Raw genomic sequence first — 24,882 nt, forward strand, 5'->3', positions numbered from 1 at the left:
CCACCCTCCATTATGTGTCATCATCCACTTATTAGCGATATCATTCTTCCTTTGGTTTTTTGAGATTGGCTTATCTCACTTAGCATGATATTCTCCAATTTCATCCATTTGCCTGCAAATGCCATAATTTTATCATTCTTTATGGCTGAGTAATATTCCATTGTATATATATACCACAGTTTCTTTACCCATTCATCTATTGAAGGACATCTAGGTTGGTTCCACAATCTGGCTATTGTGAACTGAGCAGCTATGAACATTGATGTGGTTGTATCTCTGTAGTATGCTGATTTTAAGTCCTTTGGGTATAGGCCGAGGAGTGGGATAGCTGGGTCAAATGGTGGTTCCATTCCAAGTTTTCTAAGGAGTCTCCACACTGCTTTCCAGAGTGGCTGCACTAATTTGCAACCCCACCAGCAATGTATGAGTGTACCTTTCTCCCCACATCCTCGCCAACACCTGTTGTTGCTTGTATTCTTGATAATCGCCATTCTGATTGGGCTGAGATGGAATCTTAGGGTGGTTTTGATTTGCATTTCTCTTATTACTAGAGATGTTGAACATTCCTGCCCCTCCCCGGCTCATGCTCACACCGCACTTGGGATAAAATCCGTATCATCAGCCCTGCCCATCAGACCCTGCCCTCCCTCCCCGGGTCTGAATGCCCATGGTTCCCTGCAGACTCCGTGTGACTTCTCACCTCTGGGCCTCTCCCTCTCTCTCTGGAGGGCCACAAGCTCTCCCTGTGCATTGCTAACTCCTCCTTAACCCGGAAGTGTCAATCCACTTCTGGAACACACAGGCTCACACTTGGTGGTGACCTCCATGGCTGTACTCAGCACACTGTACCACCATGGAGTAGTACTGTGTGGGCGCCTCCCTGGGCCATCAGCATTCACAGAGAAGGTCTATCACACTGCTGTGATACCCAGTCACCCAGCCCTGTACCCAGCAACTAGTAGATGCTCAATAAAAGATCATTGAGGCATTATTTCAACAAGCATGAAACAGAAACTAAGGAAACGATTGCTCAGAGAGTTCAAGGGGTTTGCCCATGATACACACTGACACATAGGAGAAATGAAATGCTAATCTCGGTCTTTCTTGTTTCCTAAATCATCTAAGACTGCCCCACCCTTCCTTCAAAGGGATAACAGATGAGATTGTGAACTGGAAACGTTATCGCTCTTCAGGTAATGTTTTATTTTCTTTGCACTTTATTCAAATGTCACATGCTTTTGAGCATTTGAGGAAAGTTATTGACTTTTTCCTCAGAAAAATGCACACATACACCAAATTTTGCATGCAACTTAAGAGTACAATAATGGTATACTAGTCAGAATAGAGTGCTTGTGGTTGCAGTAAGACACAAACCATAAAATATTAATGACAGCACAACGAACATTTAATTCTCACTCACATGTCTTTCATGGATCACCCTCAGTGACTCAGGGATGTAAGTTGACTGTAACATAAGAGTCTGTTATCTGAACACATGCTTTCGAATCACCAGGACAGAAAGAGGGAGGAGAAATGGAGAAGACACAGTGGCTTTTACCTGCTGTGACACCGGACTGTGGCAAACTGCAGAGTGGCATGCACAGCCGTGAGGACTTCCTCCCATCATCAGGTATGAGCTACTTCTCCATTTTGACTGTGTCACTGGCCAATGGAACTTTTGGAAACACAATGCAGGCTGGGGCTGGGAAAGGGGGTGCATTGCTGCCCTTGGAACCATGAGGTCAACCCGAGCTTGTCTATTTGGAATCATGTGGCCCAGTCACCTTGTCACTTTAGTCAACAGCCAGCACCAGCACCTCTGGAGGACAGAATGAATCACCATGCAGGTGAGTAAGGCCAACCCTCCTGGCTCCTCCAGGCCCTGTCCACCTACCAACACGGCAACCCAGGCAAAGCCAGCAAGCCCTTCGGCTTACCCTACATCTATTTAATGTACACCAGAGCAGAGGAAGGCTGTCGAGTGATCTTCGTGTTAGATCTATGTCAGTGCCAGCACTCTTTAAGGGCAGAGGAAAGCCTGGGACTGTCTAAGAGCAGGGAGAAGCCTCAGAATTTGAGAAAGCAGTTTGGGGCTGAGAAAAAAGAACTGTATCTAGCATAAATTTGCTGACCAGCTATGGACCAGAGGGCAAAGCCCATCCCGGAGGCATGGAAGATGATCTTTAGTTTCTTGGCTCCTTGTCAATATTAAACAAGATGATGAATGGGAAGACTGGTAAATGGCTAAACTTGTCGGTGAAAAATAAGTGTATTTTTATCCCTGCAGCTTGAGGCCACCATCCCCCGGCATCATCTCAGGTGAGCAACACCTGAAACCACCAGGAGCAGCCCTGTGAGGTTAAGATTCCAGACGACCTTTTGGAGCCTGGAACCAAAGAACTCCAGGAGAGTCAACTGGGAAAGATGTCTTGTGCGAGCGAAGTTAGTAGAAAACCTACGTAAAGAATTGCATTTAGCCAGGTGGCATATTTCTCTGGGCAGGAGAAGCAACATGCTCACAAGTCAAGGTAAGAACACGTGTTTCCTCCGTGGACTACCCTCTTTGAGGACCGATCTCGCTTGAGGAGCTCAGGCAGAGGAGGCCGTTGGGAGCCTCTTCTTGTGAGAACTGGGCTTCTCTTCAATGCAGGCTGACATGGAGGGGACAGGGATATTTCTTGAAACTCAATTTTCTGCTTGTTTACAAATGATTAACTACCACAATCAATGATGTCAAAGTTCAGGCCAGCTGCATCCTCTGGGGCATGGTGAGACAGTGCCTTGTGCTTGAGCTAATGACAACTTGGCACAGTGCGGGGAGGTCCTGCGGCAGGGCTGTGTTCTGTGTTTGGGGGACTGTTGTCCTCTATGGCTTCCCCATCCCTCACTACTCTTCCTCTCGCGTGTCTTTCCCCAGCCCGCCTGCTCTGGCTGAGACTGCAGGGCTGAGCCAGGAGGAAGCAGGCCTCGCACTTGAGCAATTCAGGCCAGAAACGAGGTTAGGGGCCTCATGTTTTATACATCCGGACCTCAAAACTACTTTAGGAAGTGGGTATGAATGAATGATGACCCCCATTTTACAGATGAGAAAACAGAGTCTTAGAGAAATTACCTGTTGAAGGGCATCAGCTTCTTTCTGTAGCCTACCCTCATGCCTTGTATGTCACCTCTGCTCGTCACCAACACCTGCGGTACCAACAGCAAGAAGAGGGTCATCTGTCAGTTGGACTCAGCCCTTCGTGGGGACAGATTGGCCTTGTCAGTGCAGGTCAGTGAGTCTGTACTTGACTTTGTTGATGCTGGGGAGTCAGAAAGGTGCTTTGGAGAACCACAGACCTCTCTGCATGTCACCTCTGAGTTTGCACCAGGCTTCTCTCATACCACAGTCTCGCGTTCCTCTCCATGGCCAGGTGGCACCTTGTACACATCAAAATCAGGGCTGACCCTCTGGCCAGCTGGGACTCAAATGTGAAAATAGCCAGGCCACGTGTTGTCACAGGCAATCTAGAAAGCATATCTAGAGGCGGAAGGTGGACGTTTGCATGGATGATATAATTTCATAAAAAAAAAAAAAGGTGCTTCAATGTGATGCTTTCTTTTGTGTCAATTTCATGGTGAGAGATGGCGGGCTAGCTTGAGAACTACCCAGAACAACAGAAAGAGAGGGTGGAAGCAACTCAGCCAGGCTCAGACAAAACAGTTTGACACGGGATCTGTGAGGGACACCTACTTAGCCATGCTCAGCACAAGAGGAAAGACAGTGAGAGTTCACTAACTCATAGGTGGGAGAGGTGACAGGTGATAGGTGGAGCTGTCTATTGTCATTTGTGGTCTTTAAGGTCCTTTGCAAATATCAGAATAAACCTACCTATAGTAACCATCTACAAGGGCAGGAAATCACCTATTTCTCTCTGAATATAATGACATTCTGCATAGAGTACATAACAACAGCAACATTTACTTGGATGATTAACTTCTTATGCTTAGCCTTCCTATGATGCCTATTTTGTGCAACATTTTCACCTTTCCTATCTCATCTGATTCTCCAACTCTGAGAGATTGGCAGGCATTGCTCTTCCAATTTTTTAAAATTATTTATCTTTTAATTTTCTACAGACTGCATTTTGATTCATTGCACACAAATGGGGTACATCATTTCATTTCTATGGTTGTGTATAATGTAGATTCATACCATTCGTGTAATCATACATATACATAGGGTAATGATGTCTGTCTCATTCCACCATTTTTCATACACCCTCCCTCTCATTTCCTTCTACATAATCTAAAGTTCCTCCATTCTTCTCTCACTTCCCATGCCCCTAACCCCATTATATATCATCATCCACTTATCAGGGAAAACATTCGGCCTTTCACTTTTTGGGATTGGCTTATTTCACTTAGCATGATATTCTCCAATTCCATCCATTTATTTGCAAATGCCATAATATTATTCTTCTTTATGGCTGAATAATATTCCATTGTGTATATATACCACAGTTTCTTTATCCATTCATCTGTTGAAGAGCATCTAGGTTGGTTCCACAATCTAGCTATTGTGAACTGAGCTGCTATAAACATTGATGTGGCTGTGTTACTGTAGTTTGCTGATTTTAAGTCCTTTGGGTATAAAGGAGTGGGATAACTGGGTCAAAAGATGGGTCCATTCTAAGTTTACTGAGGATTCTCCACACTGCTTTCCAGAGTGGCTGCACCAATTTGCAACTCTACCAGCAATGTAAAAGTGTGCCTTTTTCCCCACATCCATGCCAACATCTATTATTGTTTGTGTTCTTGATAATAGCCATTCTAATTGGAGTAAGATGAAATCTTAGAGTTGTTTTAATTTGCATTTCTCTAATTACTAGAGATGCTCAACACTTTTTCACATATTTATTAAACTCCTGTATGTCTTCTTCTGTAAAGTGTCTGTCCAGTTCCTTGGCCCATTTATTGATTGGGTTCTTTGTATTTTTGGTGTAAAGTGTTGTAAGTTCTTTATAAATTTTGTGGAAATAAGTGCTCTATCTGAAGTGCATGTGGAAAAGATTTTCTCCCACTCTGTAGGCTCTCTCTTCATGTTCTTAACTGTATCCTTTGCTGAGAAAAAGCTTTTTAGTTTAAGTTCATCCCCCTTATTGATTCTTGCTTTGATTTCTTGTGCTTTGGGAGTTTTGTTAAGGAAATCTGATCCTAAGCCAACATGATGAAGATTCGGGCCTACTTTGTCTTCTATTTGGTGCAGGGTCTCTGGTCTAATTCCTAAGTCCTTGATCCATTTTGAGTTGAATGTTGTGCAGGGTGAGAGATACAGGTTTAATTTCATTTTACTGCACATGGATTTCCAGTTTTGCCAGCACCATTTGTTGAACAGGCTATCTTTTCTTCATTGTATGTTTTTGGCTTCTTTGTCTAGTATGAGGTGACTATATTTATGTGGTTTTGTCTCTGTGTCTTCTATTCTGTACCATTGGCCTGCCTGTCTATTTTTAGTGCCAATACCATGCTCTTTTTGTTATTATTGCTCTGTAGTATGGTTTAATGTCTGGTATTGTGATACCTCCTGTTTCACTTTTTCTACTCAGGATTATTTTGGCTATTTGAGGTCTCTTGTTCTTCCAGATGAAGTTCATGATTCTTTCTCTATTTCTTCCAATTTTTATATTATGAAATAGATTCAGTTAATAAAATGTCAGCTAATTTATAGAGAGAGCACCTAATATGTGTCAGACATTGTTCAGTGTCTTGAATATCTAGATTTTAAAATTTTTTTAGGCCCATTAGAATAAAATTTTATTTATATATTTTCGATACATAGGTTATAAGTACACAGTGGGAACTTAAATGAAGTTAGCACTGTGATGATGTTTTGATGTAGGTACATTTTTAAGAGTAAAAAAGGGAAGTTTTGTTCCAGTAGAATGAAGCAACATGAAAAGTAATGTGAAACCCAGAAGATTTATGATCCCATGAAAGGCATAGGTAGTCAACCCAGTATTGGATTTTTCATGTAGTTTTATGACTCAGAAATGTACCATGTGTTCCCCCCTTGGATACATATGAGCTTGCCTTTTTAAATTTATAATGGTTTATATTAAAATGGTTTAATTTAAAATGGTTTATATCCACCAATTACCTAAGCTGGTAGTAGATGTCTAATTTTTATAATTAATGCTAGTCCATTAATAGTAACTCACAGTTTTCTTCTGGTCAATAATAAGCAATGTGTTAAAGTATTAATTCAGTTTTTCGCAACAGTGGAAAATTCTGAAGCAGACACATGTGCTTGTGTAAGTGTAATTTCTTATTTATTTATTTATTTATTTATTTTTTGGTCTGTTAAATATTTATTTTGCCTCCACTTATAACATTTAGAACAGGAAACACCTATAAAAATTTTCCTATTAGTTTTCCTTTGTCAAAATGCAAAAAGATACTTGCTGGATAAACAATCACTTGAATCAGAAACATTCCCAAGCATCAAATAAATGAATGTTTTCATTGCCCATTATGTTTCATATTTGTCAGGTAGTAGAACTAAAAACCCCAATTAGAAAATTTTTAAATGCTTGAAATTAGAAGTGCCTATTAAAAAAAAAAAAGAATATCTAGATTTATTTAATCTTTACCACAACCCTGTGAAGTGAGTACTATTATTATTCCTGTTTTAGAGATGAGTAAACCAGAGAGGATCAGTAATTTACCCTGGGTCACACAGCTAGTGGATCAAACAGAAAGAACTTGAACTCAGAGAGATGGACTCTATAGACCCCAGCTCAAAATCACATAGCTGAAAAGAGGCAACACTGGAATGTATGGGCCCATGTCACTCCAAATCCTGCATCTACTTAGGAAGAATAGCTCAGGTCTCAACATGAGCCTCTTCTCAGCACTTTCCATCCACTAACTTATTTAATCCTCACCATTTAGCAGGTGAGGAAATGGAGGCACAGAAGTAAAGGAACTTGGTTAGTAAGCTAGCAAGTGACAGCGAGAGTGCTAGAACCAAGAGCCACAATCCTCACCGCCTCCCTAGCAGCCCACCTCCCCTGCAGCTCACCCAAACGCGGTCACACAACAATAAAAACCAGATTGCTGGTCTGCGGAGTTTTCCATCGTTTTCTTGGTGTGAGTATCGCAGGGGAGTTTCTATGTGTGCAAAGTCTGTGGAGCTTCCCTGCATGGGTGGCCCTGTTTACTCTGCTGAGCTGTTTGTTCTGTGTGGGGACAAGAGTTGACCGTGGCACTCACGGGGCAGCTTTCCATGCCTCTGGGAACCTTTCTGGATCTCCTGACACATGAAGAAAATGGAAACAGGGGCCTGGGCCTGGAGGGCCCGGGCACAGGTGTTTCTTCTCTGTGTTGCCCTGGGTGGTCTCGGTCTGCCTGGCTCCAGGTAAGTGGTGGTTATGAATGCTGGATCCCAGAGCAGGGGACACGCAGTCTCAGAATGCTGAGTGACGCTTTGCCGCGCGTCTCTGGGCTGAGGAACATCCCTTGAAGCAGTTTGTGTGCTTCTCATAACATAGCATCCACGATTTCCTTCCGATCATTGTGGAACCGAGTGGCTGACTTCGACAAAGCTTTCTGTTGAGAAAGTGACATGTTTAGAAGTATTTTGTCATGCTAAGAAGAATAGGGTACTTGCTCTGTATTCTGAACAAAGCCGTGGTCTGACTGCAAAAGGTTTGTTGGATGTGGGAAAGAGAAGGAAGTCCTCTGAACGATTTTAACGTAGGAGAGTGACCCACTCCGCCTGCTTACTGACCCAAAGTCTTGGGGTTCTCGGGTTCCCGGTCCCCCCCCTTTCTCTGTCACACACACTTCAGGCATTCCTAGCTGTGAAATATTAACGGAGTTATTTCACCATTTTCAGTCCTCGTTAGTAAAATGCACAGCAAGCTAAAGAAAATCTCTTCATAGGATCTTAAACTTGGGCTCCAGTGAAAGAAGACCTGTGACTTGGCAGTTTGGAGACCCTCCCAGTGCAGGGAAGCCCCTGCCGTGAGATACGGAAGCACTCAGGATGGCAGGCTCCTTGCGAGCACTCCTATAGGAAGGGAGCTGTGGATGCTGTTCCTTTTACTTAGTCCAAATCTGTGACCTGAACATAACCCCTCATTTAATGTGAGGAGAGCCAAGTCCCCCTGTTGGACACTCCCTCTGGTCTGAACTTGACTGGCTACTCCGCCCCCCAATAGGAACCACCTGGGACCAGGAGGGTGAGTCTTCACTACCCATTACGCACTCAAAAGCACAGTTCAAATGATCAAGACTCAACTTGGCTAGCTGCCAGGCCTTCCTTGGGTGCATCATGCATGCACAGAGAAGCATGCTGGGCCCAAGGGATTGTACCTGGAACGGGATGCTTAAGAAACTGCAGCAACCTTACCTACAGCACTGTGCCCTGTGCACAACCCCTGGTTGGTACAGAGATGAACACAATACAACAAACTCAGGTTTCCGTGGAGAATGCTAACACCTGAGCACACGCTACCTGCACTGTTGCAAGGTGGGGTAGAGGACCACACAGGAAACAAGAGAGGGAGTGCCCAGCTCTCGGGGGCATGGGGTCTGAGAAGGGAGAACAGCATAGGCAGGAACAAGGAGGCATGAGAGAGCCCAGCTTGTTCCAGGGATTCGAGTGTGATTCAGTAGTTGTGAGCATAGACCAAGGTGGGGGACAGGGGACGAGGTGGTGGAGGAGTAAGCAGGAGTCTGATGTGGGCAGAGTTGGGGACACTGGAGTGCCAGCTGAGGAGCTTGAACCTTATCCTGGAGGCAGTGGGAAGTCACCGTAGTGTCTGAAGTGGAGGAGCAAAGCCATCAGAGTTTATAATTAGGAAAGTTCACCCTAAGGTGTGAGGAGGGGGGACTGCACGCTGAGAGAACTTACTAAACCTCACAGCGTGCCACAAGGGGTGTTATTCTCATCCCCTCTGTGGAAGAACAGACTGAACTCAGAGGAGGAGGGATTCACTCTTATTCAGTGCAGCGAGTCTCCACCCCTTACCTGAACCCAGGTTTAAGGTTCTTGCCCTTTCCCATGGTTCCATCCTGGCAATCCTGGGACCCAGCATGTATTTGAATTTCAGACATCAAAGCAGAAGGAAAGTATTTAGTTCTGAAGCAGAAAATGCTGAGCTCTCCTTTATATTAGCTGAGAAAGTTTTTCACTTTTATTTACCTTTGTAACTAGGTCATATGGTCATAAGATCTATTGATTATTACTGATGGCCACAGTGCCAGGCAATTTCACACATGACCTCTCATCCCCACAGCTGTTCCAGGTAGTTGCTGTTGTTCACAGTTGCACAGAGAAGAAAACTGAGGCCTAGAGAGATAATGTAACTGTTCTAGGGTTACTCCCTGACTACATAGTAGAAAATGGATTCAAATCCAGTTTCAGAGGAATCCAGGGTTACTCCCTGACTGCATAGTAGAAAATGGATTCAAATCCAGTTTCAGAGGGATCCAGGGTTACTCCTTGATTACATAGTAGAAAATGGATTCAAATCCAGTTTCAGAGGGATCCGTTTCCAAACCCCCCATACACTCTCTGCATTTTTCTGCCCCTTATGAATGTATTTACCCTCTCCACCTGCCTCGTGTAGCAGACTTGCTGGACTCCCATGTCATTTCTCTATCTCTGGGCCACACATTTGTTGCCTTGAGATGTTGCTTTAAATTTCGTGTCTGTAACCGCAAAGGACAGAGAAAAAAGAAATTGAAAACCTGCCACCCAGAAGCTGCCCGCTTCTAGCAAAGAGGAAGGAGGTTGTTTGCAAAGGGGATACAGCAGCCTAACAAATTGTGTGTGACAAGAAAGTTGTTGTGTCAGGGCATTTTTATAGAAAGCCAAAAGATATTGATGCACCCCATCCATATAAGCTGATGACTTGAAATTTACTGCTGACCTAATCCTGCTCTACTTGATGGATCCATCTTTATTTTGATCAGAGATGCCTGTTTAGAAAGAGAGAGGGAGACCTGGACCCAGCGAGATATGTCATAATGCTGGCAACCGCATTCCCTGCGCCCTGAGGAAAGGAACATCCTTGCCAGCTCTTAAGTAGGGAGCACATGTTCAAGATCTTTTTCAAGGGTGTTTAGTGTAGCTTTGCTTGCAATTGCAAAAGCACTGAGAAAATATAAATGTTCCTCAAAAAGAAAAAGAATAAATTAAAAGCAATAGATGTCCCAGGATAAAATGTCCGGATAAAAGAAATGAAATTGGTCTTATGAATCACATGGAGAGGCCTCAGAAATGCATTGTTGATGGGCAGAAGCAAGTTGCAGAATCATATGCACAATATGAGACGAGGCACCAAAAGCAATTCTATATATAGTGGATATTTGGGAAAATATTTAAAAGAAACTGGAAGGATCCACACCAAATTTTCATAATAAAGGCCCTCTCCAAAGAAGAGAGAAAGGGAAGCAGGGCTAGCAAGTCACATACATTCAATTTACAGGGATTTAAATGTTATAAACAAAAGACAAAAAAAAAAAAAAGTGTGCCCCAAAATTAGCCATTATCAATCGGGATGTGAGTACAGGGGTGTTTATGATTTTATTTTTTGTACTTTTGTAGGCATGTTTAATTTTTCAAAGTTAGGTATATACAGAGGATTTTGATGACAGAAGTCAAGCCAGTTGGTTAAAATGTCCTTCTGGCTTGTTTGCATAGAAATTCTTTGGGTGAAAAGCAAGTATATATAACCTTACCGAGGTCCCAACTGGACCCATCCTTTATGGGGTTCCATGCTATTCCCAGGAATTAAAGACACGATTGAATGCTGGCTTTTCTTTCAGATTTGCATTTTGTAGCACTAATAAACCACATGCATCTTATCTAACGTAATTTACAAACATACTATTTATTCAGCTGATTACTTCATTATATTGCCACTCCATAATGAAAATTGGGTGCAAACATGAGAGATCTGGTGCTTATAACGACTCCTTACCAAGTTCCTTCTGTAAGTGATCATCTTGCCCATTAACAGGCTTTCAAATCTCAGGAAGGAAAATAATTGTGACTTTTAATAGCTAGTGTGTACATTACTTATCCACTCAGTCTTGACTGTGGCCCAGAGTTAGTTTGATAGTTGCAAAAAAAAAAAAAAAAAAAAAAAAAAAAAAAAAAAAAACAATGTAACTGTTTTGTACTTGAAATAGGAAGAGGGTACCCTGCAGAGCTGTCAAATACATACTTAAGAGAAGCCAAATCACAGACAATATTGTTTTGTCAAACGTGGGCAAATTAGTAGATAGGAGCCCATTCCGAGACCCCCCACTGGTGTGCAGCATCCGACCTCAAGTAACCATTTTAAAGTATCCACCTGTGGTTTCCAGTAGTCTTTGACCTTTCCTTAAAGATCCAACTTTACTAGGCGATTGATTTTTGCTGGTCTCTGGGGCAGTCATGGAGATGGATTTCACTGTAGTTAATATTACCCTCTTTTTAGGGCTTTTGCCAAGTGAGAATGTATTGTTAATGACCTTGTCTAGAGTGACACCCTGTGTAGGAGATGGTGGAGGTGTGATCCTCTCCCTAATGACTCAATCTTGGACCCAGGGATGACAGGCCATTGGAAGGGGTGGCTGGAGCAGATGTCAGACCCCTTTCCTTCCAGACAGCATGTGGGCAACTGGCAAAGTGCATGCCCTAGATCCAAATCCCAACAATACCGCATACCAGCATGCCACTGTCCCTCTGGGCCATTCCCCACATCTGCCCAGGTGCTGGTGTTCTGCAGCTGCCTTCTAGCACTGCTGTGAGGACAGAGTAAGTCAGTACACACGAATACCTGGTCCAGCAGGTGACATGCACATCATGGCTGCTTGGCACGACTTTGTTGTTTTTTCCTTGTTGTCCCCTTTTCAGGCTTGAAAAGGAACACAAATTAAAAAGACTCTATGATGTAATGCACTCTTTCAGTTGGAAGGGAAAAATCCTAAGGCTCCCTTTATTACAGATGGGGCCACTAGAGACTCAGGCAGAACACATAACGAGTGGGTTCATTCACCTGTGTCCCACTGTGTGCCAGGAACTCAACAAAAGCATCGCCTAATCTTCTAGATGTCCTTCAGGTCTCCTGCACTTTGCTCTGCAGACATGGCTCTGCCTGTCCTCTGCCTCTTCACCTCCACAGGCTCCCAGGACCTTGACAGCCGATCCTTCCTGGTTTGCCATGGTCCAGGTCCTCAAGGCCCGTCCTTGCCCTGCATCTCCCCTCAAAAGCAGCTTCGTCCTCTCCCTCAGCTTTGCAAGATCGGATGGGTCCTCGGGCACAGATTTCTCCTCCTGAGTTCCCAACCCGCATGGAACCACGTACTGAAGTAGTTTCATGCCTTGGGCACCTGGAACTCTGTGCACCTCAGCCATCTTCACTGGGACTTCTCCTTTTCTTCCTGCATTACCCACCTGCCTAACACACTCGAACCGGAAGCCTCGTCAACCTAAGCTCTTTCCTGTCTTTGCCCCTCTGCCCCCTCCAGTTATCTGATATTTTCTACCCATTCCCCTGATAACTGTCCACCCACCCTCTCTCCCCCAGCTGCTGCTGCAGCTCAGGTTCACAACACTCACTGGCTCCCACCTGCTACCCTGCAGCCCAACTCTCCCTCCCCCTAGCGGGCTGGCACAGGTCCTCAAGCATGGCTCTGGCCATGGCGACTCCATGCTCCAAAACCTTGCTTACAAGGTAAAGCCCCATAGCACAAAGACATACGACATGTTCTTCTCATCTTACTCTAAGACAAAATGAATTCCAGAGGCAGAGTCTGTGTCGTATTTCCCTGTATCCCCCATAGCACAATTCTCTGAATATTGTTTGTTCTCGGCAGATGTTTCATAGACTCTTCCCATGAACTGACACCTCAAAGACCATCTAGTGCAAACCTCTCATTTTCAGGAGGATAAAACAGAGGCTTAGAGGTGGGGAGTGAATTGCTGAGGATCACATCTAACTATATTCCCTGAACGTTAGAGTTTGTAAAGTGCTTTCCCATAGACTATCATTTTTATTCTAAGAAATAGCCTTATGAGGTAGATAGGATTAACCCATCACAGAGATGAGAAAAGGGAAGGTCTTACCCATTGAAAAACAGACTGAGATCACCTAACTGCTTAATGGGCTGTCTTTCCATTTAAGTTCAGTACTCTTCTGGCCATGGCTAGCCATAATGTCAGAAATTTACTGGGTGTTCAATAAATATTTGTTGGATGAATTAGCTTGTACTGGATGATCAACTAAGAGCCTTGTATATACGAACAATTTATAGTTACTGGGTGGATGGATAGATGGCTGGAGGTGTGTGTGTTCCCTTCTGTACTTAATACCATTCTTCCATGATGACTTCTTTTTTAGAAGTGAAAGGTTGTGTCCCCTTGAATCAAGTACAGTCAACAGGAGTCTTGCTAAGAGCAGACAGATGCGGAGTGTGGATGTCCCCCTGATGCCTATTGATTGTGAACTGTCCAGCTGGTCCTCCTGGACTGCCTGTGATCCCTGTCAGAAGAAAAGGGTAAGAGCCCAGACTGGCAGCAGGTCTGCTTCCTGGAGCCCTGGCCCTCTGCGAAACTGGCCAAGGAACTGCCAGTGGTGCCTGGGACATCATGCACCCTCAAGAAGGTTCGCTGATGTAGTCAATGGGGCTTTTCCCACCGGGTTTTCAAGTGAAAGCAATCAGAGCCTTTCCTTGGTCCTTCAGCGTTTTCCAAGCACATCTGTTCTTACAGCTTCCTAGTTACACTTCTTGTCTCCAACCTTCTTTCTCAATCCATCTTTCATGGTGCAGCCAGGGAAACCTAAGTCTGGCCTGTCTTTCCCCAGCTCAGAATCATTCAAAGTCTACACCATAGCCCTGAGGATCAGGATCGACTGGTGTTAACCCAACCTGGCCTTTATCCCCATATAGTATCCCCACCCAGCACCCTGAACACATGCATTCCTCTCACCACCCCACTCTGTGCTTCTTTCATGCTGCTTCCTCAGCCAGGAGTGGCATCTCCCATGTCCTTCCCTGGCCAGCCTCTGCTCAGGGCCACCTCTTTGGAGAAACCTTCCATGACTGCTCCTCGGTCCCACCTCCAGTTAGATAGAGCAATCTTTGCAAGCATCAGTAGGTCCCATTACCGTGTGTCCTAGCACTTCTCACACTATAGTGTTATTATTAACCTTCACTAACCAGTAATCTTGTAAAGACTTGTTCAATTCTGTGCCTTAAGTGTGCAGTCCAATGTCTGCAAATAGGTGCTTCATAAACGTTCATTATTTGAGCTCATTCTATTTTGTGACATCTTGGCAAGGGAGCAGAATTGGTTGTTATCTTTTTTGTTAGACAGATATTTAAACAGAGATTCATCAGGTAAGTGACTTTTGGGGTCCCCAAGTAGAAAATGCAAACCTGGAATTCAGGCCACTGGCTCCTTCTCTACTGTTCTCCCCATAAAATCACACAGTCTACAGTTTTTGCCCTTCAGTCTCCCTTATCCTGGGAGAGCAGACACAGAATTCCAGCTCTGAGAACAGAAGATGTGTTAGAGCAAAGACAATGGTTGCTGTGTCCCTGGCTACTTGAGAAACCAAACCTGTCATGGATAGCACTCTAAAGAGGCTGTGGAAGTAGGGCCTGAGACAATTACACAGTTAATTGGATCAATGGGGAGAGCCAGGCAGGATCATTCCATTCCCAGAGTAGGTTTTCTTGCTGAAGTTATCAACATTGATCCAATTATCTGGATAATTGCTTCATCGGCTCCATAAACCAGGAAGACGCAGCATGAGCCAGCCAGCCAGAGCTTCACACTCCAAATTTGCTGCAGATTCCCTTGGCCAGACCTCATTCCTAGCTGCAGGGTCACCAGCTGCGGGCTCTACAAAACCTCTTGGGCAAGCCACCTCTTTGGTGTATTCTTTCCATCATTTCTACACTCCTCAAACCCACTTGGCTTTCTGGCAGTCTTCTCTTGTGTGAGTTGGGTTTTATTTTATGCTTATTTTTAAATTGACACTTAATACTTGTAGTTTTATGGAGTACTATAACTTGATACATGTATTATAATCCAATCAGGATTAGCATTTCCATCTCCTCAGACATAATAATTTCTGTGTGTTGATGAATTGGGAATTCTCATACTCTTCTCCCTTGGTTTTCTTGAACTGCAGAAGTAATGGTTGGAGATTATAACCACCTACTGTGCTATAAAACCTCAGAACTCCTTCCTCCCACTAACTGTGCTTTGTTCCACTATCCATCCTCTCTCATCCCCCTCCCCTCTACTCTTTCCAGTCTCTAGTCTACTCTTTACTTTTATGTGATTGACTTTGTAAGCTTCCTTGCATAAGTGAGAACATGTATTTGTCCTTCTGTGCCTGGCTTCTGTGACACCTAACAATGTCCTCCAGTTCCTTCCATGTTGCTACAAATGACAGGACTTCATCCTTTTTATGGCTTAATAATATTTCATTGTGATTCACACCACATTTTTAAAAATCCATTCCCCTGTTGACAGACCTATTGGTTGATTCCTTGTCTTGGCTGTAGCAAGGTAATAAATGTGGGTATGCAAGTATCTCTTTGATATAATGATTTCCTTTTCTTTGGATATATATGCAGTATTGGGATTGCTGGGTCAGATGGTAGCTCTATTTTCAGTTTCTGAGGAACCACCATGCTTTTTTCCATAGGCTAAACTAATTTATATTCCTGCCAACAGTGTATAAGAGTGTATAAGAGTTCCTCGTTCTCTGAATATCACTGTGTATCATCATTTGAGAAATACCTATACAGATCACTTGCACATTTTGAAGTCAGGTGATTTGGGTCTGTTTTGCTGTTCACTTGTTTTAGTTCCTTACATATTCTGGACCCCTTGTCAGATGAACAGATTGCAAATATTTTCTTCTGTTTTATAGTTTGTCTTTTAACACTGTTGATTTTTTTCCATTGCTGTGCAGAAGCTTCTGAATTTTATACAATCCCATTCATCTAGTTTTGCTTTGGTTACCTGTGCTTTTGAAGTTTTATTTTAAAAATTCTTTATCTATACCAAAATCCCATTAAGTGTTTCCCCTGTGTTTTTTATAGTAGTGTCATAGTTTAGGGTCTTACTTTTAGGTCCTTGACACATGTTGAGTTTTGTATGTGGTGAGAGAGGGGAGTCTAGTATCATTCTCTTGCTTATGTACATCCAGTTGTCCTGACATTATTTTGTTAAAGAGACCTTTCTCCAATGAATGCTCTTGGTGCCTTTGTTGAGAATCTGTAGGTTGTAAGTGTGTGGATTCACTTCCAGATTCTCTACTCTGCTCTGCTCCAGTGGTATCTGTGTCTGTTTTCATCCCACCACCATGCCTTCTTGTTACTATAGCTTTGTGGTGTGTTTTGAAGTCAGGTATTGTGATGCCTCCAGTTTTGTTCTTTTCACTCAGAATTGTTTTCATTATTTGAGGTCTTTTGTGATGCTATATAAATTTTGTGCTGTTTTTCTAGTTCTTTAAAGAACATCATTGGTATTTTGATGGGGATTACATTGAACCTCTAGGTCACTTTGGAGAGCTTGGACACTTTGTCAGTGTTGATTCTTCCAACCCATGAGCATGGAATGTTACTAACTATTTTATATTTTGTGGATATTGGGAATGATTACTTTTAAATTTATTTTTCAGCCTATTTGTTATTGGAAGATTAAAATGCTGCTATTTTTTGTATGTTGATCTGTATCTTACAACTTTACTGAGTTTATCAGTTCCAACAGTGTTTTGGTGGAGACTTTAGGGTTTTCCACATATAACATCATATCACCTGCAAGCAGATCATTTGATTTCCTTCTTTCCAATTTTTACTTCTTTCTCTTGTCTCATTGCTCTGGCAATGACTTCCAGTACCATGTTGAATAGGAGTGGTAAAATTGGATATCTTGTTTTGCTCCAGTCTTAGAAGAAATGCTTCCAGCTTGTCCCCATTTGGCAAAATGTCAGCTTTGGGATTGTCATACATGGCCTTTATTGGGTTCAGGCATGATCCTTTTCTGTGTCTAACTTGTTGAGAGGTTTTTTCTCACAGTCTTCTTTGCAGGTCTTATTCCTGTCCTGAAAGGCTCTGCCTTCCAGGAAGGACACCCTTTGGAAGTAAAATGGAGCATGGGTGATTGTCCATATTTCTTTTTTGGATTTCCAGAGCCACGAGTACAGATGCCATATAAGTAACAATCAGAACCTTGATAAATATCATTGTGTAGAGGGACTATGTTATGGTTTGGACACAAAGCATCCCCCAAAAGCTCATGTGTGAAACAACACAAGAAAGTTTAGAGGTGAAATGATTGGGTGATGAAAGTCTTTTTTTTTTTCCTTCTGTGGTGCTGGGCATTGAACCCGGGGCCTTGTGCATGAAAGACAAGCACTCTACCAACTGAGCTATTTCCCAAGCCCTGAAAGTCTTTATACAATCAGTGAATTAGTCCCCTGATGGGGATTGACTGAATTGTAACTGCCAGGTAGGGTGTGGCTGGAGGAGGTGGGTCATTGGAAGACAAGCCTTTGAGATTTATATTTTGAAAGTGGTGAGTGGAGTCTCTCTCTCTCCTTCTGGTGTGATGTCTTGAGCTGCTTCTCTCCACCACACTCTTCCACCATGATGTTCAGCCTCACCTCAAACCCCAAAGAATGGAGTTGGCCATCTATGGACTGAGACCTCTTTCTCTTCTAATTGTTCTTGACAGGTCTTTTAGTCAAGGCAGTGAGAAAGCTGATAAAACAGGCAGCTATCCTGGTTTGCCCCCCTTTGGGGGCACAATCTTGATTCCAACCAACATTTGGGAACCACCCAAATCCGATCACTTTGTTCCCCTTTGAAGTCCATCTTACCAGGCTGGGGTCCCTGAGTGACTGCCCCTGCCTTCATGTCCCTCCAGCTCGCCTGCTCTCTCTCTTTCTGGCTCTCTTCTTTCCAGTCATGATGGATGCTTTGCCCAGTTTTGATTTTGTTTGTTCATTTTGTCTCTCAGCTTTGGTCCAACAATTCCCCCACCCAGACTGTTCTCCGTCCTCACACCCACTCCCCATGTCCACCTAACACTCCTCCCCAGCTTGCTTGTTTCAGCCTGGAGGTCACTTATTCTAAAGCCTCCAGCACCCTCAGTTTGCACTGGGGACCCCACACGAGCACAGAGAGCACTCTGAATCTCCCTGTGATGCTCCCATCACACCATACTGTCACTGCCGGGGCCCGTCACCACCACCACGGTGCCAAAGGCAGGTCAGAGGACATCGTTATGATGAAAAACCTACCAACAAGCAAACAAGCAAAAGTGACAACTACCTTTTTAAACAAATAGTTCAATCAATATTTTTGGAATAAATGAATAAGAAGGTAGAGCTAGAGCAAAATTGACTGCTAAAAATCATTAATAATAAAAGAAAAATAACTACAAGAAACCAAGCGCCTACTATAGCTCAGACAAACATAATGAGATTGAAACTATATATTAAGTTTAGATTCAATAACTGTACATTTAGGTAATTTATTATTCCCAGTTTACAGATGAGTAAATTGAGATTCGCAAAGGTTGAGTTACTTGCCTGATACCACAACTAGAAAGTTCCAGTCAGTTGTGGCTGCAAAGCATGTGCATTTTCTTTTATAATATATTGATGCCTTAAGGAATAAATGAGTCTGTGTTAACTCACTGAAGTAATTAAACTGAGTTTATGTTTTGTTATTGAACTGGATTCATGAACTCACTAACTTTTGTTGCTAAAGCCCGTGCCTTTTCTAATTCAGGAAATCTTAAGCGATCATGACAGAAACATATTGAAGACAAGGCACCTGCCCTCAGACCATTCCCAGTCTAGCAGGGGGAAGACTCAGTGAACAGATCTTTTAGGACAGACAAGGACAGGGAGAACAGTGACAAGAGGATTCCATGCTCTCCTGGAGCCCACGTTCTGGCTGGGGACTCATCTGCATAAGTCTCCCTCGTCTTCTGAGGTCCCCGAATCCTGCCATTGGTTCAACCAGCTCCTCTCTGCTACAGTACAGGCATGCCTACCTCGTCCAGCCTGCTCAGTTCGGTGGGGAGCCGTGTGACTTCTCTGACAAGGAGGTTGAAGACTGTGTTACCAGCAGACCATGCAGAAGTCAAGTGCGATGCGAGGGCTTCGTGTGTGCGCAGACTGGTATGAACGGGCATGGGAGCAGGAGGGAAATCTGGAGAAGGAGACCAAGGCTCATGATGATGGAGGGACAGGCCATGAGTAGTGCTCATGACCCGGGTCATGGGAAGGTCAGGAGGCCTCCTTGTCCTCAAATCTCTTGCTTCCTTTTATATGGATTATTTCTTGGAAAAAAACAAAACAACAACAACAAAAAAAAAACCTCTGTAATGTAGTTGTCATTATTATCCCAATTTTACAACCTAAGAAATTGATAAAGAGGTGGCTTGCCCAAGATCATATAGCAGGTAAGTGAAAGAGCTGAAGTTAGAAATTCGGGGCTTCTGTTTATATTCACTGATATCAAAAGTATATGTGCTAAAGTCAGAAATCCTGGATCAGGTCTTATTTTGACTTTGTGATCTAGAAGTCACTTAACCTTTTTGCACTTTGGTTCCCTCAATAGAAAATTGAGGGTGATGTTAATACCTTACCAACCTATTATCAGCATCCAAGGACATACTGGACATAAAATTTGCAGACTGTTAACTCTGCTAGCTCTCCCAGAGCCCTAAGTTTGGGTACAATGTGGCCAAATGTGAAACAATTAGGGTGATCAGCTTCACTTTTCTCTGAAATCATCCTTGGAGAGAGAGTCCCAGCCACTTACATTTCTGTATCACCAAGTCCAGAATAATCCCCAACACATGATATAACCATAAAAATTCTTGATTATTAGAAAGAAGGAAAGAAAATAAGCAGGACAAAAAGATAAAAAGAAGGAAGAAACTCACAAATGAGTACCTATCCACTGCAGAATTAGGTAAGAACTTGTCTTTCCAACTTAATTAATTCAATTAATTCAAATAAATATAGGTCTCCCTATTTCTCCAAGTCTCTGGAAAAAATAAGGACTCTGACCTAAATTATCTAGATGGGAGTTGCAGCTCTCTATATTCACTGTACCCAGGTGGATTGTGCTTCAAGATCTTCCAAAAAAGAGATAGGGATTCTTAGAGCAATTTCTAGGGTTTATTGCAAATGCAAAATTCCATCTAATAAATCTGGGAGACTTTTTTACAGTGTATCCATGGACTCATTTTTATGGTCAATGTTCCATGATTCTGGCCAGAATCATAATGGATATTCATGCAGGCTTTAGTTTAAATGCCTGGTAAGAAACATTTGAAGACCAAATTGTTATTTTTCTGCCTTTAACATGCCAAAAACATTGGTTAAAAATGACCTGATACATCTAAGGCAACAAGGCCACCTATCTATCTTTATCCCCCAACAAAATACAAATAAGAAAGGAAGTTAAGTCAGTGGGATAAAAAAATTTACAGGAAGCAAAAGTGATGTACTTTTTCATAGTCCGAATGGCTGTGGAGCTGAAGGTATTGCAGGTTAGGGGAAAGAATTCATGATTGAACTGGTAAAGGTTCTATTCCTGCTGCAAATGTTCACTAGCAATGTGTACTTCACCCACAGAACACACTGGCAGTAGTCATGCTACCACTCTCACGGTACCTACATGGGTCAATACAGTTTCAGGTACTGACTGAAATTCCCAGCAACCTTACGGGATAGGTAGGGTGACCTCAGCATTTCACAGAAGAGGAAACCCAGGCAGGGAAGTTCAGGAGCCCAGGTGGATGTTTGCAGGACTCGCCAAGCCCACCTCTTCCCAGTCTCATGGAAAGAAGGCCAGTCTGCCTCCCATCTGGACACTCGGCCCCGCTTCTCAGGCTCTTCGCTGTTCCCCTGACAGAGTGGTTCCAAGCAACCTTCCCTCCGTGCTTTCCGAATACAACGCTGACCTCTTTGGGGAGGGTGGTGGCGAGAAAGGAGAACCTCATCGGTGCCATTACCAACCTGCCCTGATACATGAGAACTAATCAGAACGTGCAAGGCCCTGCCCTCTGTCTGGAACCCGGCAGTGCTGCTCACTCGGCAGCCACGTGATGGCGGCAATCCTTTCTCCACCCCAGGGAGGTGTGTCAACCGCAGACTTCTTTGCAATGGGGACAATGACTGTGGAGACCAGTCAGATGAGGCAAACTGTAGAAGAATTTATAAAAAATGTCAGCATGAAATGGACCAGTATTGGGCAATTGACAGTCTGGCCAGTGGGTAAGTTATTATCTTTTTTCACTGTGTAGATAGGAAGGCCCCAAATTAAATAGAAACCTGGAAAATAGAGAAGGAAGGAGTTGAAATAAAGTTTCTAGCTCTCCCTTCTGAAAAAAAAAAGACCACAATGTAAACGGGTGCCTCTGGTCACTCTCTGGGGACAGTTCCGAGTGGCTTCAGAAGCATGTCCACGGACAGACTTGGGACATGGAGGACCAACTTAGCAACACTGTACAAAGAAAGCACTCAGGCTGCTTCCAGGCTCAGTCCTACTGACAACACACAGGTAGGTTTCCTCCGTAGGCCTCCGCTTCCACCAGCCTAGAGGACAGGCTCCTAAGTGGTCAGTGAGGGAATGAATTTCCAGGATGTGCCTTTAATCAGTGTGTTTTCCAAGTTTCTGGGGATCTCTAAGTTGGCCCAATCCTCTGTGAGGTCAGAAGAGCCAGGTCACATGGGACGGAACGGGCCTGGCACTCACCATCCTTTCTTGCCACCTTCTGTAGCCTCTGAGTCTGCAGGTGAAGGGTGAGGGCTTCCTGTCACACACATCATTGTAAGTGATGCACCATGGGAAAGGGAACAGGGACCCTCGGTGGAATTCTTCCCCTTAACCAAAAATCAGATCTCGGTTCCCAAGGGTTGTCATCAGAGTGACACTCTTCATTTGGGAGTGGTAGACTCCTCTCAAGACCACCTTATCTCACCTTCCTTTCAGATAAGGAAATTCAGACTTTGCCAAGTTAAGTAAGCTCCAGGGCCACACAGCAAGAGGGCAGCAGAGTGGACATTCAAAGCCAGCCGTGGGGTCCAACCAGGTCCTGTAGGAAGGGACAGGAAGGAGCAGAGGAGGCAGGGACAGAGCAAGTGTCTCCAAGTGACTGGGGACTAGGACATGCAGGTGTGGCTTAGGAGGCCAGAGGGGAAGCTGGAAAGCGGGTCCGACTAGGTATGGAGGGCCTCGGGGTGCCTGAGGAGTTTTCTGTTTCCCTGAGGAGGGTATCCTGGTGAGCTGTTGCAGCCTGAATCTAACCTTCCCACCCTTTCTGTGCCTTCCTTCAGGATAAATTTGTTCACACACAGTTTGGAGGGCCCCATTCTCGATCACAGGTATTATGCTGGTGGCTGCTCCCCACACTATATCTTGAACACCAAGTTTAGGAAGCCCTACAACGTGGAAAGCTACACCCCCCAGGTAAGGAACAGCACTGGACCAGGACCCTGCAGCCTCTAGCTGTGTGACCTTGCACACATCACTCTCTTTGAACTCAGTTTCTTCTTGTGCAAAGCGGGTGGTCCCTGCCTCAGGACACTGGGCTGAGGGTGACGTGCCATGTGCAGTATGGTAGCAGTGGTAACAGCAGCGACCTACCAACAGCTACCCTGAAGGCAGAGGCAAAGCTTAGGACCTGGAGTTACTTAGGCTTGGTGGCTCATTCACTTGCCACCCATTTTCCTACCTTTGACTTGGGAGTTGCTCTGCCTGCAAAAAGGGGAGGAGTCCAAGAATGTGTGCACGGTTTAGCCCAGCACCTGGTTTAATGGCGGGTCCACGTTGTTACAAAGGCCTTGCCTATGAAAACAAGCAGTATTCCAAACATTTCAGATTGTAAAATGCTACACAATCCAAGCACGTGCTTATGCTTCACTGTGCCCATCTCGAAGCACAGCTCACAGAGTGGGGTTTAGAATAGACTGTTACTGCCACACACACACTGCCGTCTGCCATCAGACGCAGCACGCTTGGTCCCAGGCTTACCTTACACTAAGCTCCTTTCCCACTCTGAGCCTGTGTCCTCAGAAGGCTCGACTAGAGCATCTCGGTGGCATTCTTCGTCTCCAAAGGTGCACAGTTCTGGAGGTTAGCTACTCCCTCCCTCCTCCTTCTTTTCTCCTGTCTCCCAGCTCCTGAAACTTATTGGCCAAAAAAAAGAAGAAACTTGCCTAGGGTCAGACGCACCCTCCACCCAGGTGCCCAGGCTACTCTTCCTCTTTCAAGAGGGAGCCCTTGGAGAAGTCGCTCAGTATACAGGTTCAACAGGTCCTAGGCCAGGCAGGACACACTAGCCCCATCTGTCCCAGCAGGAGCTTCCTGAGGCTCCATTGCTTTTCCTGTTGGCTCATCTTTGCATAGAGCCCACAGGTTTGCAGTGAGTAATACAAAAGCTTCAACATTTTTTTTTTCACCAAATCTAACTCATTTTTCATGGGAAATATTATAGCACAGCACATTTAATAGGATCAGTCAGAACTGATCTGGGCTATTTCATGTGGGCAGAGGAATTTTTCCATGCACATTTTGATGCCTACACATTCTTTCACAACACCTGTCCATGCCCCTCACTCTTGCATCTTCTGATTCAATGACAAGAGCATCATTGCAGTTCCTAGAACATTCCCACCTCCATGCCAGAGCCAAACCCACAGCCCAGAATATTCCCCTACATTTCTACCAATCAAAAGCCAAATCAAGCACCAACCCCTGTGGATGAACCATAGAACTGAATAGGTCTCTGTCTCTCTCCTGCTAAATCAAGAACCCCAAGGGTGGCAACTCAAATTGGCCCTGATTTTTCTGAATTCAGAGCATCTAGCTCTAGCACACTGTGGGGGTACAGGGGCGATCTGATGACATGTACTGAAATGATTTGAGTGAAAGGAAATAAAAAGTGTTTTCTTTTCTGTTGTTTTAGACCCAAGGCAAATACGAATTTGCACTCACAGAATATGAATCCTATTCAGATTTTGAGCACAATGTCGCAGAGAATGAAACTAGCAAATCTAGTTTCAGCTTTGGTTTCAAAATACCTGGCATATTTGAACTTGGCATTAACGAGCAAAGTAATCAAGGCAAAAATTTTATTAGCAGAATCAAACGATTCTCTCATACGGTAAGTACCCATTTGTTGCTTTTAAATTTATATGTGTTCCTTTGAAATTTCATGCACACAGATGTGCCTTCATTCCTCATTACTCCTAGTCCTCACAATCAATGAAATTTCTGTTGTTCTGAAAATTATTTGTAAGCAAATAACTTGGTGTTACATAAACTTTTTAGAAACGTGGAGAAAAGTGGCGCTCTGTAATTCTTTCTTTATGGTTTCTAAAAAATGTACTTATTTATTTATTTTGTTTTGTTTGTTCTTTTTAGATATACATGACAGTAGAGTGTATTTTTACATTTTATATGTACATGGAGTATAACTTATTCTAATTAGGATCCCATTCTTGTGGTTGTACATGATGTGGAATTTCAGTGGTCATGTATTTATAGATAAACAGAGGGCAGTTATGTCAGATTCATTTTACTGTCTTTCCTATCCCCATCCCCCTTGCTTCCCTTCATTCCCCTTTGTATAAACCAATGAACTTCTATTTTTACCCACCTCCCTTATTGTGTGTTAACATTCACAGAAAGAACATTAACATTAAGATAATTAACATTATCAGAAAGAACATTCGGACTTTGGTTCTTTGGGATTGGCTTATTTCACTTAGCATGATATTCTCCAGTTCCATCCATTTACCAGCAAATGCCATAATTTCATTTTTCTTTATGACTGAGTAATATTCCATTTTGCAT

At 43.7% G+C, this 24,882-nt stretch overlaps 1 protein-coding gene across 3 annotated transcripts in view; it reads left to right on the forward strand.

Annotated features, from left to right (window-relative positions):
• The first annotated feature begins 3,136 nt into the window (after nucleotides 1-3,136).
• Nucleotides 3,137-24,882, forward strand: part of C8b (complement C8 beta chain) — a 42,769-nt gene continuing 21,023 nt past the window's right edge. The window contains exons 1-6 of one of the 3 annotated variants that reach the window (XM_047523730.1): nucleotides 7,228-7,396; nucleotides 13,377-13,533; nucleotides 19,049-19,190; nucleotides 21,158-21,299; nucleotides 22,362-22,494; nucleotides 23,993-24,190. In XM_047523730.1, coding sequence (XP_047379686.1) covers nucleotides 7,299-7,396; nucleotides 13,377-13,533; nucleotides 19,049-19,190; nucleotides 21,158-21,299; nucleotides 22,362-22,494; nucleotides 23,993-24,190 — 870 coding nt within the window. In that variant the 5' untranslated portion in view covers nucleotides 7,228-7,298. Of the gene's footprint in view, nucleotides 3,269-7,226; nucleotides 7,397-13,376; nucleotides 13,534-19,048; nucleotides 19,191-21,157; nucleotides 21,300-22,361; nucleotides 22,495-23,992; nucleotides 24,191-24,882 lie in introns of those variants that run through there. The other 2 variants (XM_047525323.1, XM_047524487.1) reach the window with 2 other exon arrangements.

This window comes from Sciurus carolinensis, chromosome 1 (assembly GCF_902686445.1).
Source record: "Sciurus carolinensis chromosome 1, mSciCar1.2, whole genome shotgun sequence".
NCBI classification, from domain to species: Eukaryota; Metazoa; Chordata; class Mammalia; order Rodentia; family Sciuridae; genus Sciurus; species Sciurus carolinensis.